Source organism: Tremella mesenterica (genome assembly GCF_000271645.1).
Source record: "Tremella mesenterica DSM 1558 unplaced genomic scaffold TREMEscaffold_5, whole genome shotgun sequence".
Classification (NCBI taxonomy): domain Eukaryota; kingdom Fungi; phylum Basidiomycota; class Tremellomycetes; order Tremellales; family Tremellaceae; genus Tremella; species Tremella mesenterica.
In genome coordinates, this window is record NW_006711229.1 from 948,544 (window position 1) to 964,022 (window position 15,479).

Sequence of the window (15,479 nt, forward strand, 5' to 3'; positions counted from 1 at the left end):
GATCATTATGGAGTTGTCGGCCTCGTGAGTTAAATTTCTCTCGCTCGACACGCTATACGTTGTTGTCATGGACAGACAGGCAGTGAAACACACGAGCTCACATCTACGACACAACGCCTTTTTGTCGAGGCACACATCGATGACGAGGAGGGTGCTCTTATCCACCTTGAAGTGATAAGAAAAGCTCCACCGATGTCTTCCGAACACGCGATGCCTTCGAAACACGCATCACTCGTTCGACATCCAATAGGCGAACAGTCTGGTGCGACGAGGAACAGATCGATGGGTACGTGTCTCCAATTCCTTCCTCGTTGACAGGTTGTGGTCTTACCTGACGTTCAGCGTCATGAGCTGTACAAAACTTCTGACGTCCGACAAGAATGATCTTACCCTTGCCTTCTTCTCTTCGTCCGCAACTCCAACCCTCATGGGTTCAGCCCCCAGTCACAAGTCCAAGTCAAACCCTCATTCAGGGGTCAAAGTGGTATCCAGGAAACGAGTGCTCATCACAGTGTGGAAAACCCCGTCAAAGCAGAGATACAGATTTCTCTTTCAGAATGGTAAGTCGCTCCAATCTCCTTAATGGTAGTTCAAACCTCCCACCTGAGTCTTGAACGCAGGTACAGTGCACAGCTGATATTGCAGATCGGGAAAACGCCACCAAATGGGTTTCCTCTTGTCATGAGGACCAGCTGAACGCAGCAGTCGCTGCTGCTCTGGAAAACATTCTGCCGTGGATGAGTCTCTGTATGTCTTTCTCACTCGAAGTGTCCCCTGTACAGAATATCGGTCACACTAATCTTCCGCGATCAACGCAATGGGAGAAGTGTGGCTAACTTGCAGTCATAGACGTCTATCTCGAGCTCAAGATACATCCGTATAAGGAGGAATCAACTTTCGTCTTAAAAGGTTACGGCTCTAAGGTCAAGGATAAAACTATCAGTCGGGAGAATATCAAAGATCTGAAGGAAGCCATCCTAGCCGCCGAGCACCGACTGACGGAACATCTTCCCTCCGTACGTCTCGATCCCTCCCGGCAGCAACAGAACAAAACTCGAGCGAGAATTCGATTCGTCCCTCAAATCTGATTGAACCCCTTCCAAACGCTTATAGCGAAATTGAACTCTGAAAGTGGTTAGGTCGAGTAAGGGAAAGGATAGAGGATTTGGGGGTTATATAAAGGAGGGATTTGTGTGTGAAGAAACTGATTTGGGGCGATGACGATATCGGTCTAGTTCTGCCCCAATTGGGATCTTGCCAATGAGGGTTCTAGGGGTTTTAGGGGAATCTAGGGGTTTAGGGGTCTGAAGCTACTCCTAAAATCGTCATCGGATCTGCTCCACGACGACTACCAGGTAGTTGCTTAATCCATCGATCACCACCTTCCCAACCGCATTCATCCAGTCATCGTTCAAGTATGGGCTTATTCAATAAGAGTAAAAACAACGTTCCCGAGCCGTCATGGGACGGGAGTGAGAGGGCGGTTCTTACCCTGCTGAGGGACAAATCAATGGGTGTCATTCACGCTTATGAAAGAGGTGAGCCAGATTACCTTATTTCTCATCCCTCTCTTCCGACTTGACACGGGCCTTGACAGGCGATTGTGAATATGATGTTGGGAGATTGCTGACAACCTAGACAAAGAGCATAACCAAGCTGAAATCCTTCACGTCACTACTGGCTGGGATTCTTATCAACCCCAAGAAGAAGCTGTACGAGTACATAATGCACTTCACAACCTCATATTGGATAAATGTAAACGTACGTCAGATTCTTTGATCCTCTCCATTCCTTTCACCAAGAAGAAAAAAAGGCTTCACAACACTCTCACACAAGTGTTAGGAAATGCGCTGATTATCAGTTTTGAGAGTCACTGTCATCGTGATGGTAGATAAACATTCGGACCAATCAGCGCTCAAATTGAACGGTTACCACCATATCACACCCGATCGTAACATCGTCGAGGATAATATCAGACGTTTGCTCCAGGCCGTCCATGCCACCGAGGTCGGACTTTCCGTTCGTCTACCCCCCGGAACCATGGACACACCTCAAGCGGTCCAATCCGGATCCGGCGTCGAATTCCAAGGCTTGCCACCGTATGTTCACTCTCGCCCTTGAGTGAAACAGACCGTAAGATAAGTAAGGAATGATACATTGTACAAGTAGGTTTTCCTACAAGAATGCATGATTCACTAGTGCACTGATTTGTGCTACAATTCACGCAGACTTTTCCGTGATTGATAGCTTCGTCGAATGACAGTCAATCCGTTTCAGCCCTCAGATCTGACATACTGTATGATTTGATTACACAGGCTCAATCGGTCACAATGGGAACCGATGTCTCCGGGTATATTGAAAGAAGGACTCTATTGAAGATGGACGTGGTCACTCCCTGTTCGGGCTGAAACGTGGGCATGAAAATATGACCTTTTTTCCGACGGTAGGTACGTACGTCCACATAGCCATCTGTATCCCACTCCATAAGACACAGATCAGCATACCCCTAGTACATTTCGTCCGCTAACACGCTGACGAGTCATGATGAGAGATTAGGGAACATGCGACACGCCAGCGTCAAGACGCCAATCTTTCCCGCTTTCGAATTTGCTGGAATCTTACGACAGCCTCGTGTAGGGAGCTTGTCAAAAGGAGCCTTTCCGTCCCATAGACGTCGTCCTTTGCCTTCCACCACCACTACTCACATTCGAGACTCCGCCATGGGCTCGGGTGTCAGCTGCATGTCTGAACCGCCTTGGGATGGAAGCGGGAGGGTCGTCTTTACCATAGTCCATAACGGCAAGAGTCATGACATACATTGGGAGCAAGGTAAGTCAGATGGCAGTCTCCTTCCACCCATGGGCAAATGCCTACATGTACTGCTCATTAGTATATATGTACATGCAGGGTGCTGATAATCTAGCCAGAGAACAAAACCAACCGAATATCTGTCACATCACCATTGGATGGGAATTGGAAAAGCCTCAAGAAGCAGATGCTGTTCGAATATTCGATATGTTCCATTCTGATCAACTGCTTGGCAGTTGTCAAGGTATGACATTTCTTTGCCTTCCTGCTCCTCCTCACTGACATATGACACGGCGCGGGCTGATCAACAGTGTTGAAAGTCACTCTGCGTGTAATAGTCGATGGATATTCGGATCAATCATTACTTCAGCTACCCGGATATAGAAACCTCCATGCCGCCCGCCTCGCCGACATGATGCAGGTTAACCTCAGGCTCATAACCGGAGCTCTTCATGCCGCCCACGTCCGACTCTTCGACCGCCTTGGACCTGGCAACATTACTAGACCTCGATTATCTCAACCCGCTGCAGCATACGTCCAACTCCGACCCCTTGACCACTTTCCAAAATTGCCATTCCTGTCAAGATACGGGCTCTAGATTCTCGGGAGACAAGGCCTTGCAACCGACGAGTACGTGATCAATCAAGTTGTGTACGACAGAGGAAGATACATTCTTCAAAGAAATACCAGCTATCATTGAGAATGTACAGTATACGTTGACCGTGCTCAGGGTGCCTGTACGTCTCCAAATACCTGTATTGTTATCCTCATCTGGATGTAGGGCAGGCTACCAAGGTAATAACTAACTTGTGCTCTGACTCGTGTGCCTACTGATAGATACTCTGTCTTGGCTGTTAACTCTGCGCAATCACAGTTTAATACTAAGTCTTATGATCGGTTCAATATTGTCTCACGGCTCCAATATAGCAAGCCGTTCTTCCCTTCGCAGGCATATGATCTACCTCTCAAGTATGTCGGCGGAAGTTATCGGTGAGTCTCATATCTCGCAACTTGTCCTCTATCTGCTCTCTCTCGAGAGGTATATCATGCGCTGGATCCCCAGGACCTGATTACCCGGCCATGCTGTCTCTCCAATCATGATACCTGCACGTGTGAAAATGTGTAGGCCGATGGTGACATACGTGGAGTAGGAATCTTTCGAAGATCCGTCTCCCCTTTCCTGCTTCACTACGGATGACCGTTGTCCGCGTTTCGCACCGCACTTCTTCGGTTCTAAATCTAGTTGTGCGAGTGACGTGGCCTTGAGTAGTGAGTGTGATGTTGCCTGTTTCCTCATGTTGTCAAGGCTGAATGTGAAGCGCGCTTACCAGCAGGAAGCATGTCTTCAGTACTCTATATACACTATCTCCCTCGAACAGCCATCATCCTAGGGATCTCACCTCTCATTTCTTTCGACTCACACGACCTGTGGTACCGTCATCCGCCACCCCCTTGTTCATCATGGTCGCCAAGGCCCGAATCAACGTTGCCTGTTGGAAAGACACCACCTTGACTGGTCGATGGGCTATGAGCACCCAGGAGCACGAGAATGGTACGTAGAGTCAATCCTTAGTGGTCCGGACCGTCACTCAGTCCAACAACTCATTAGCTGATCTGCCAGGACCAAGAACATGTGACTTGTTCTACAATGACGAAATACCCATAAATTGGGTAGAATTTGCCGACTTTCTTGCTTCTGCTTATCCAAAGTCTGAAGGTGAGTTTTCCCCAAGAGGACAATTCATCATCCTTGATGTCACTTACTCCCCTATGAGTGATTCTTGATCGACGATAGACGATCTGTATCGCAGTGTAAATCTCATGAACAGAAATTATCATGTGGTTCGTTTACTATTGGACGGACAAGGCATTTACCAATGTAACACTCAAACTGGCGGGTACTGCACATACCAGCTCTTCGGAAGAGAAACAAGCGATCATCACTTCCAATGCCGAAAAGATGGCCAGTGTCAAACCTCCTCCCGCATACAAAGTACAAGAAATCAGTGTAGCAACAAAGCAGAGAGGATTGTCCTCGTTGGTCGGATGTTGGAAAAAGCGGACTGATCGGACACGGGCCAGAACGCAAGGAAAGAAATAAGATGGCCTAATACTGTAAAGTAGATGCCGTATTGTACATTCTCATAGGTGTGCAGTGTGGTAGAGGTGTGTTCATATCATTCTTTGAAGTGTTTGCCATTGACCATAGACTACTACCAGAGATGTACATAGCTGTACAATCTTTGGAGGACACGAATGCAACATGTCGAGTACCTCACAAAAATGCACGTCACCGTCCTCGTTGCCGACAAACTAGATCCGCTCGGGTCCGAACAATTATCGGGTCGAAACAATTATCGGGTCGAAACAATTATCGGGTCGATGCCGAAACTTTCCATCCATATTGAATTGATGTCCTGCTAAGCAAGGTGGAGAGTTGGATATAATGCGGGGTTACTATCGAATATAGCAACGTGTGCGGTTCCGGGGTGTGAGTCGAGAAATGATGCGGGAGGCAACATCAGGTTCTTTCACTCAACTCTCTGGCTTGAGGTAAATCCAATGACCCTCTTGATGATGAGTATATTGTACATCTTTTCAGTAGGAATCACTTCCGTTCCAGTGATGTCGGTAGAAACGATCCAACACAATGTGAGTCTGTTTCGTCAGATCGACCGGAAGCTTGGATGTGCAGCTGAGATGCAGCTCAAGTGCTACATCATGACAAAACCCATTGAACACATGGTACTGTGGGACTGTCTGGCGGAGAAGTGTGAGTGCTCTGTTTTAACTCTACATCTTCGGTCTCTAGGTCTGCGCAGATCAACCAAGTCCGTTTGGGAATGCACGACATGTGTATGTTCCTGAGGATGGCGGAGCTTCAGTGAAAGAAGTGACATACAGCTGATAGGTAGTTGGGTCGCCTCCAAAAGAAACCAAAAGTAACTTCTACCAGACCAATGGCATTGCATCCTACGTCATCCTGACTGTTGAACGCAACGTCAGCTGGACCAACGAACAATGGTCCGAGTTGACGGCCCAACTCCTTCATGAACTATTTCCCGAGGTGACGTGTGAGTACTGGTACTCTTGATCTTCGGATCCCCAATTCCCTTCCTGCAAGGATGCATCATACTATCTGTCTGGTAGTTGGAGCTGATTTACAGTTACGGAGCTTTGAAGACGTAATATTGTGTTGCCACGGATACACGTGTAAGAATTAACGAAGTATGACGCCAAATCAGCAATAAGACACGAAATGTATGATTGTGGCAGGATGCAAATGTATGTTCCGTCCTTGTTTTTTCCAATGTGACCATCAACTCAAGCTTCTTTTCTCTGTTCTATCCGTTCGAGGCTGTCGACCAACCAACGTAGACCTGGACGAGCCCTTTCGATCATCATGTACTGACACACGCAATCGTCGGGGGGAGAAGCTTCAATAACCCCATAACCCATCTCTTCTTCCGTCTCGCTCGGTAGATGAAGATTGGAATCTTTTGATATTGACTACAGTTTCAATCTTACTTCTCAGTCTAAAAGACCAAAGATAAGACAATGACTTCAACGCAACCCTCATCATCACACTATGTGAGTCAACACCTTCTTCTTGAGCGTCCATTCACCATACTCTATTTCTCTCACTGACTTGGAGGTAAAATGCTTTACCGCAAGCGAACCAGTGGATCATGGTGCTTTATGGCTTGGGATAAGTGATAAATGTGGGTACAAAAGACTTTCGTCTTCTCTTCCTTCTGGCATTATATTATTCTTCCTCCTGGTGGACACTTTAAAACGCCCTTGATATGGGCAGTTGAAATTTGGGGAGTAATGGCATAGAAGGAGGCGATCATATGGAAGGAGTTTATGCTGATTGTGAGTTGGAACTCCTGCCACGATGATATGTATAAGTCTCATGGAAACCACGACGAATGATATGGGCGTAGTGATCACGATCGGTCGGGGTCGAGAGTGGACGGAAGACCAATGGTCAACACTTACAGTTGAAATGTTGAAGGAGATATTACCAGGTGTGACATGTGAGTCATCCCTACCTCCATACAGAACCTCGTTTTCATCGTCAATTCCTCGCTTCCACCTTGTGAATCTGTCGGGCAGGACAATGTTCTGACAATCAGTCTATGTACCACCAGCACGAGTCGTTGAGCTCAATAGATGAGAATCTCCATACCATCAACCACCTCAAGATGAACTCCGTAGGTAAATCTAAGACGAGGATCCTTATGCATTGCTAAGATTTCGTGTCCTCAGACCAGAAGAAGACAAACTTCCTGCGGATCAACCATTTCACTACCTCGCGCCCGCCGACAAGGAATCCCTTTGATCATCATTAGGTCCAGGCAAGCAACCAGCTTCTTACGCTTGACCATCAAACTACCCACGAGGTTCATCCTTTGAGATTGTTCTCGCCTCATATTATTGAGCTTCAATCTCCATTTTCAACCTCTCAATTTGACGTCTTCCCTCCAAGTTGACATTCCCACTTCAACAACTCCCCTTTCAATCGAACATGGCTCAACCTCAATCAACCGTTCCAGCATTCAATCCCGCCATCGTAAGTCCTTCTAATTCCCTGTGGAGAACATCACTAAATATCTAGCATAAAGTATTCTTCTGTCCTGAAGCCAAAAACGTTCAGGTTCTGCATCAAATCCTACAAACAAGATGTACGTCCTTTTACCTGGGTATTGTACAATGGGAACTGACCGATAGATGGTCCATGTCCTCCGGTTATGACTCATGTCAGTCCAGGTCACCAACACATGATCCTCGTTTTACGTGGTGCCATCTGGACGGAGGAACAATGGGCTTCTATCACTGTTTCACTTCTTGAAGCAATGTATCCTGGTACACGTTGTGAGTATCTCCAACATCTTGCCTTATCATATGTCCATCTCCTACTGAACTTATGGAGGAGATTGAGTTTAAAAGTAAACTTATTGCCAGTCATAGATGGAACACCAGAGTTCACTTCTATTCTCACGCTCTCTCAACCATCAAAACCCCGAAATTGAAGATGAATCCAATGATGTTGTAAACACATACTGTATTGAATCTATATTTTGTAGTCATAATTCCGGAGCCATGCGGAAATGACGCAAACTCTCTCGCCTATGTACATACTCCTTCAACGTTCACCGGAAGATCAAACTCGTGGCTCGTTTCCGTGCGCACCCCAAAATGGGTAAACGAGGTAGTCTCCCGATTGATGACCCATGTGTTTATGCAGTAACTACGCACCAGAAGCAACATATGTCTTTCATGATTCATCATCTTCCAATCTACGGGACGCAGAAAGAACAATGGGAAAAGTCAAATCTGCATCCCTGTCTCTCAAGTACTTTTGTAGTCTTCTAAGTTTTGCTCATCATGATGCAATTCAAGAGGTTGCCTTCTACGAATCGCTAACACCCATGAATCCTTCTCTTCTTCAGCTGACTGTGAAGGGACTGGAAGTTCTGAGGTTACTTCGGTGCATGAACAAGTGATAGATTTCTACAAGCATCAATCAGCAGCATCCCAGTAGGAGCAGAAGAACTCATCTTACAGGTAACAACTGACTGTGTATACTTCACTTCAATTCCTCTATGTTCATGCATGTTCCTGATTTGATCAACGTTCAAACACGCATTCTGTCTGAAAACGACCGGTAAGTAACGTATGTATCTCCAACGCCGTCAAAGCGTGTTGGAAGCTTCTTTCCTCATTCCTTTGGATTCCAGCCACGTTTCGTTGATGCTTTCCCTCATGTGTGGGAATATATACATATGTATGTCCTTCCCTGCTTGATGACGAGTCGTCAACCGCATTGTTTCCGCATGCCCTCATCCGTAAATTTCCATATTTAGTCATACCAGTACATCAAATATCCTATCCTTATCTTCTATCATCTCTATCATGCCTGTTGACATAGCCGCAAGAAGGTTGAGTATAGATCCTATAGTTGTCGGTCTTCCGGAAAGACTCGATGAAGGAGGTTATATTCATTCCCGACGTGTGAGTTTGTGGAGAGATGAAGAATAGAGGTGATATGAGTAGGTACAGGTTTTCTTGGTTCGGAATTTGAAGAGAATCAATAAGTTGGAAAAGGATTTGAACTATCATCGTGAGTTCAATCATGAGACTTTCTCGCTGGAATTCGTTTGTAGCTGCTAGTTGCTAGCTGGTAGCAACTTTTGATGGTGGGGTGGGTGGGAAACGAGGGAGTAAAGGTGTATTCCATCGCATGTCACAGTGATGAGACTTCGAGCAAAGAGCAAGGAGAAAAGCTTCAGGAGAAGTAAGACGATAGAACAAGTCACAGAGAAAGGGCAAGAGAGGATAGACAGATCCATGACAAAGATAGGAGTGGACGTGGGAAAGACAGACCGAGGAGAGAGTGCCAGAACTGATAAACTCACAGTTGGCTCCCCGCCCGCAGCACTCTACACAGCTGCCGTCGATACTCAATATCGACGAGATCACTTATTGACGATCGGTCGTGGAGGTAGTTGGTCGTTTAAACAATGGTGCGATCTAGAAGGTGTTTTGAGGGCGCTCCGACCTGAAGCTACATGTGAGTAAACGATCACTTTTCCTTTTGCTCAACCTAAAGTTTTGTACGTTGTAAGTCATGTTGGTCGAGGAGACAACTCGTTTTTGTCCTGATGTGAAAGATGGACGATGTCTTGATTCACGATAGAGAGATGAGAGATGAGAATGACAACCCGAGTCTGTTAGGTTACTCAGGACAATGGGAGGTTCGACCGAAGGACGAGGAATGAGAAGTAGGAAGAGTGAGACAGTTGTGTTACGGGGTGTGAAGGGTGAGAAAAAAAGGATGAAGAACCGAAGAGCTGAGAATGAAGTCGTCGCTATCGTCGATTATCGAGTCATGGTCAGACCTCCTAATGGGGTAGGAGAACTAATACCCTTGATCATCTCCATCGAAGATTGGTCCATCGCTCGAGATAGAGAAAGAGAGTTTTATCTTGATCTCTTAGATCGTATGGAGAGAGAATATAGACGTCCACCGGGTCAACCACGCAGGAGGTTTACTCTTTGTGGATAAGTTCTGTCGATCAGGGAGTAGTGCAGAGTGTTTCAAATCAATATTCGGAATGTTGTATAGTTCGAAACATCAGTTATAGTTTATCATTGTCAATTTGATGTACCTTGTACCTTGCGAAGATCAGTACTTAGCTACATTCGTTTCTATGTCATTGTATCATGATATGATCTATGCTTTTTCACCCGATGTTCCCGATGTCCCTGATATCCAGTCAGACTAGACGTTTTCGTATCCTTCCTCCTACTCCATTCACCGCCGTACTATCTCCATTCTCTCGACTTCCAACTTTGTTGTTCATCGTCGTTGTATTGTCATTATCTTGTAAATCCCCGTCATTGTGTAATCCATCATTCTTTTTATCATGTTCCTCAGCCACAGGCATAGACGTATGACATGAAGAAATCGTCTCCAACTCCCTTTCAGGTGTATCTTCAATACCATCATCACTCCTAGAATCTTCTGCTCCAAGACCTCTGGCCACACGTACGGCCACGAGACAAGCAGCGTAGAACCAGACTGTTTGTAGGATGAGAAGTATACATTCCATGGTGATGAACGCGCGATAGGTGGACGGTTTGAAGTAATGACCTTGTTCAGGAGACCATTTGTATGCGATGTAATTGGGAGCGTCAAAGAATGAGGTTTTGATGACTAATAACAGACCAATCTCTCGTGAGACGAGCCATGAAACGAGGAAGACGACAAAGGTGAGGTCGCATAAAAGGGTCAGGGAGAGATAGCGGAAGATTTTCGCAAGCTGAGGTAAGCATCGATGGCCAATCTCGCAAACTCCTCACATCCCAGAACCCGTGTTCGTCTATCCTGCGTATCGCAGGACGACCCCCGGAGAAACGGAGTCAGTTAGATACAAGACAGATCCACCTCATCACCGCCGCCTCGGAAGTGGGTATAACGGAGGGGAAATATGTGTGGGGAAAGACTAGAAGAGACAGTCGGCAAGTCACTCACAGGGAAGATGATATCACAAAAGTCCATCAGAACATGTATGAGGGTTCCTACCCTGGTAAAATGCGCCGCATAACTTCCCACTATCAGACAGATGGTAAGAATATGATGTGAGAACATTTGCCAATGATCCGTTCGTCTCTGCTCCGTGTTGAGGACGTAAATTTGGTGGAACCACCAACCCAGTTGACCGAGATAATACATCTTGGTCAGACCGGGCAGGTAGCGGACAGGGTAAGTACCCCAGAGCTGTTCGGGGGAGAGGCGATTGGGAATACGGCGAAGGATGGTCTGAAGTGAGCCGTTGTCCCCACGTCTCTGGCAAAACCATTCTGCACATCCTCCAGCCGGGTATTCATCGGGACTGTGAGTGAAAGTTATGTTTGCATTTGCTCGACGACAGCGTGGAAGGTGTCAAAGAGGATGAAACAAAGATATAGAAGAGTACAGGTATGATTAACTCACCATTCCAGTCGACCAAACAATGGCACAATAACAAAAAGACCAAGCCTGTTCTGAAAACCTCGAAACGATATGTTCTCTTCTCCTTCTTGTCAATCTTTCTTCCCTCTCGTTTGAATGCAACCCATTACCATGTCCGTTCCCATGATTTCTCTGCTCCACTTCACTGTTCATTTCCTTTTTGATTGAATGACGCCCCGGATCAAGCCACCACCGAGGGAAAGCACTAAAGACATAACGTATCAATACCGCCCTAAGCAGTGTGAATCCCACTGCACAGGTTATAACGATACAGGCGTCTTTATAACCTTTCGAGTATAATGTCGTATAGGGTATAGTTGGATCATCATTCGACAGATTTTGGGGCGGTAAGGGCGGGATGGGGTATGATAATGAGAAAAATGGTTGGAGTGGGGGAGGAAGTTTATGAACGAAGGTGATGGAATGTGAGGAGAAAAGTGAGGTGGGAAAGGAAGATAATGAGAGGATAGAAGAGGAAGTCGTGCTCATATTGAGGTTCATTGGGAGAGTAGAAAGATGAAAAGGATACAGTAGATGGGAAGATGATTTTTGGAAAATCTGATCTGTTAATGACACGAGGCTGAGGTTGATGGGGAAGATGAAAACGCACGGGTGGAAAATTCGTTGTCAATACCGGTCTCTAGTCACTCGTTCTTCTTTTTGCAAACGTTTAGATATGTACGGGAGGTTGCTTAGGTCTTACTAGACATGAGTGAGGGAAAACTTTAATCGTAAGTAGTAGTACACTGGGTAAAGTCTGGGAATGTAACGATTTTGGACTTTCCCTGGAGTGGGGGAAGGATCGATTCTTTAAATGTTCCCCAACTAATGTCTCAACCCAAGTTTCAACCTCCTTCACCATCTTGCACCATGGCAACAACTCGACTTTTCAAGGATCAAGGAGTATTATCAAAACAGGACATAATGGCCGTCCCACTTCCCTCACCGACACTATTCATAACCAACTTAGAAACAAAGACAAAGAAAATAGAACTTCGATCACAACTATATGCCTTGTTCACTCCTTTTGGTAAAGTGTCAGTCATTTCATTCTCCCCTCTCCCCTCTCCTCTGTAAATAATCTCATACCACACCCTTTCTCACACTGAGCCGAACTTCTTGTATATTCTCGGACAACACATCTTACTGATGGTGATCTTCTTTTGGTATCTGCAAACCGACTGACCCCGAAAGGATAGACGTCGTTGCGAAGAAACACGGTGGGGGTAGAGGACAAGCATTTGTGGTGTTTGAAGAACAAGCTGCTGCTACTGCTGCTCTACGTGGATTGCATGGGGAACCTTTTTACAGCAAAGAATTAGTAAGTCTTCTTCATTTCACCTCTGTATTTTCTCTCTTCTTTATAGGACTGCTTCGCCGTCTTATCTACGACTTTCTATTCATCTTTTCACACCCTCATCCCTGAAGTAGGTATAAGACGGTACCCGACCCCCAGGCGTTGAGGAGAGAGGAGAGGGGGGGAAGGGGGAAAAGAGTTACATACAAATAATCGTGCCATGCTCATTGACAGCGAATATCATACGCCAAAAAACCTTCTCATGCCACATTATCCCGAACAGATCCTTCCGCTTCTAAAGAAGCAGCCGCTTTGGCAGCAGCTAGATTAGTAGTTTCTAACGCTCAAGGCGAATATGAACAACTAGAGAAAGAACGTTTGGTAGCGGAAGAAGATGCTATCAAAGGAGGAAAAAGGGATTTAGAAGAAAAGAACGGGGATGGTGATGGACCGGCGAGTAAGAAGTTGAAAATGGGTGAAGACGAGGATGATATGGAAGTTGAGATGGAGATGGAAGATGGTGAGTATTCGTTGTCGTTCTCTCTTCCCTTCATTCTATCGCGTTGTCTTGTCTTTATTCATTGGATCTGTGTGGGACCACACATATGAAGCTTAGGTGGTAAGGGGGCTAGGGGGCTACTTGGGGGAGAGGGGGGATGTCAGGAGGTTGAGGATTGAGATGTGAGGGAACGGTTGAGAAGTGGTTGATGATTTATGACTAACATGTAGATGAAGAAAGTTCTGGAACACAGTTAATTTGCTCAAACCTTCCTCCTGAATGTACATCAGAGATTATATCTGCACTTTTCTCACAGTGAGTTTTTTCTCCTATCAATCCCTCCCCTCATACCTTTTCCCTTTTTTCCTATTCACCCAACATTTGTCTTCATTCATGTGTAGTGTCTCGTCTCTTTCCCCCACTCTGAATACCTCATCAGCCTTTTTTTTTGGCAATTCGGAACTCAATCATCCCCTTGGTCACTTCGTCTCCTCCCTGTCGACTCAACAGGTCGACCGTCAATTCCAAAACAATCCCAATATATATTGTATAATGCAACAGACATAACTTTCACTCCGTTGTGTAATGTACTTACTTTAGATATCCCGGATTCCAATCCTCCAAATCTGCATCTTCTTCCCAAATCCCTACATCACATCCGAAATCGAATCCTGGGGCCAAAACATTCGTCGCCATCTTTGATTCCTCCTCTCACGCCCAAACGGCGGTAGATGCTACGAAAGGATTTCTGATGCAGCCGGGATGGGAAATGTCAGTGAGCGTTTTATAGTCATGTTGGTATTTACATGCATACGTGATTTCATCTCGATTCTGAGTGACATGATTTGAGTATTTCGCACACGTTCCTACCTATCATATCGATCGTAGCCATTATTTACACGAGATGGGATGTTGATTGGGGTATTATGAACAGAGATGATCCTCGTTATGACTTGAATATTGATCTACTTGTATTGGTATCTACGCATAAGCTCGGAAGTCGTCATGATTAAACAACGACTTACTGTACGAGTACAAATAGACATGAATACTTTAGTTCACCGAGGTAAACCATCCCCGAAACCCCTCAACACACCGGCCACACGACGCAACTCATTCGAAAAGTCAGTAATGGTCTTCTTCGCTTCCTCTAACTGTCAGCGACTCTGATCTTGAGGGGAAATCAGCAGAAACGAACTCACCATGTTTGCGGACTTCTACTTCGATGGAGGTGACACCAGCTTCTAATTCACTCCTACTCGCTTCGTTCATCTTGTGGAAAACGTGGAGAACGGTAAAGATTGCTTCGAAGCTGTTGATCAGTCTCTTCCTTCATTTTCACCACCTCTAGATTTCATCTTCTTGAAAGATGTTCATCCACATGACTGATTGTATCGAAGCAGGCGGATCAGAGACAGCCGAGTGATCAGGGGGATAGAATATCACAAAATGAAGCAGTGGGATAAGAGAGATTAAATATAATACTGACTTTAAAGACAAAGCATCCCGAGCAAACTCTTGTAAAGCCGGCACCATCCCTCTCTGTAGCGTTTCCCACTTTTGCACCAATTCGACATTAGTATCGAAGTACATGATCTGACTGTCAGCTTTCCTTACATCCATCCGATTGTCCTCCTTCTATCAGAATTGATGATGACACTCACTGGACCCATAGGGTCGAATGGTTCTCCTTCCGGCTCGGTGTCCACAACAGTGTGATCTTCTCCGTGCACATCCTCCGTACCCATCTCCTGAGCTTGTTCTTCGGAAGAAGTACGCAGGGTTACCCTCCTCGATCTCTCTTGGCTGACATGCTTCATCTCTCTATCTTGAGCTTCTTCAGTGAAGTTTTGTTGCTGGTCCCGGCGATACATACTAGACTGAGGGATACGTTGTTGTCGCTCTATTGTCTGGTCGATTTGATCGTAGTTGTAATGCTGGACAAACTCGGATCGCTTCTGCTGAATCACTGGTGTGGGATGGAACGAGCGTTGATCCTCACGAGATTGAGCTTGAGTAGACGTGCGAGACCGAGGATACGGCATGTCTCTAGACGATTGCGCTAGCTTACTAGTGGGAGGCTCTTTCGTTATCTTTTGACGTTCATTGCTACGGTACAGCGGTTGGGGTATGACAATTTGTCGAGGTCGTTCTTTTCCGCCCTGTTGGATATTTGACGGTTGAGCCACTTGCCGATCGACAGAGATGATTGGAGTTGGCGCAGAGGGAAGAGGGTTTGAAGCCCAATGTTGAGCAGCTTGCAACTGAGCTTGAGTCCTCTCGGCCAGCTTGACCCTTTTAGGGAGAGTCAGGTGGTTTTCTACCTTTTTGAAAGGAGGACACTGAGCGTCGGT

The 15,479-nt window shown here is 46.0% G+C and overlaps 5 protein-coding genes across 5 annotated transcripts; 4 read left to right on the forward strand and 1 right to left on the reverse strand.

Annotated features, from left to right (window-relative positions):
* Nucleotides 1–1,417: 1,417 nt before the first annotated feature.
* Nucleotides 1,418–5,989, forward strand: TREMEDRAFT_62372 (uncharacterized protein; the record flags this gene model as incomplete). Its single annotated transcript, XM_007004625.1, has 17 exons — nucleotides 1,418–1,538; nucleotides 1,639–1,761; nucleotides 1,862–2,099; nucleotides 2,576–2,829; nucleotides 2,924–3,052; nucleotides 3,120–3,387; nucleotides 3,736–3,798; nucleotides 4,143–4,360; nucleotides 4,430–4,525; nucleotides 4,638–4,801; nucleotides 4,957–4,974; nucleotides 5,041–5,222; nucleotides 5,279–5,299; nucleotides 5,391–5,460; nucleotides 5,515–5,581; nucleotides 5,724–5,882; nucleotides 5,976–5,989. The coding sequence occupies 17 exons, from the start codon at nucleotides 1,418–1,420 to the stop codon at nucleotides 5,987–5,989; spliced, it is 2,205 nt and encodes a 734-aa protein (XP_007004687.1).
* A 1,350-nt stretch (nucleotides 5,990–7,339) lies between these two features.
* Nucleotides 7,340–8,356, forward strand: TREMEDRAFT_62373 (uncharacterized protein; the record flags this gene model as incomplete). Its single annotated transcript, XM_007004626.1, has 4 exons — nucleotides 7,340–7,384; nucleotides 7,430–7,496; nucleotides 7,543–7,686; nucleotides 8,277–8,356. The coding sequence occupies 4 exons, from the start codon at nucleotides 7,340–7,342 to the stop codon at nucleotides 8,354–8,356; spliced, it is 336 nt and encodes a 111-aa protein (XP_007004688.1).
* A 371-nt stretch (nucleotides 8,357–8,727) lies between these two features.
* Nucleotides 8,728–9,880, forward strand: TREMEDRAFT_62374 (uncharacterized protein; the record flags this gene model as incomplete). The annotated part of the gene is made up of 5 exons (XM_007004627.1): nucleotides 8,728–8,826; nucleotides 8,869–8,935; nucleotides 9,000–9,016; nucleotides 9,085–9,385; nucleotides 9,678–9,880. The coding sequence occupies 5 exons, from the start codon at nucleotides 8,728–8,730 to the stop codon at nucleotides 9,878–9,880; spliced, it is 687 nt and encodes a 228-aa protein (XP_007004689.1).
* Nucleotides 9,881–10,091: 211 nt separating this feature from the next.
* TREMEDRAFT_30795 (uncharacterized protein) lies at nucleotides 10,092–11,818 on the reverse strand (the record flags this gene model as incomplete). Its single annotated transcript, XM_007004404.1, has 4 exons — nucleotides 10,092–10,637; nucleotides 10,850–11,137; nucleotides 11,312–11,416; nucleotides 11,471–11,818. 4 exons carry the CDS (start codon nucleotides 11,816–11,818, stop codon nucleotides 10,092–10,094), a joined length of 1,287 nt encoding a protein of 428 aa, XP_007004466.1.
* Nucleotides 11,819–12,268: 450 nt separating this feature from the next.
* Nucleotides 12,269–12,653, forward strand: TREMEDRAFT_24129 (uncharacterized protein; the record flags this gene model as incomplete). Its single annotated transcript, XM_007004349.1, has 2 exons — nucleotides 12,269–12,366; nucleotides 12,524–12,653. Coding segments are annotated over 2 exons (228 nt in total), but the record flags the coding sequence as incomplete, so codon positions are not given.
* Nucleotides 12,654–15,479: the final 2,826 nt, after the last annotated feature.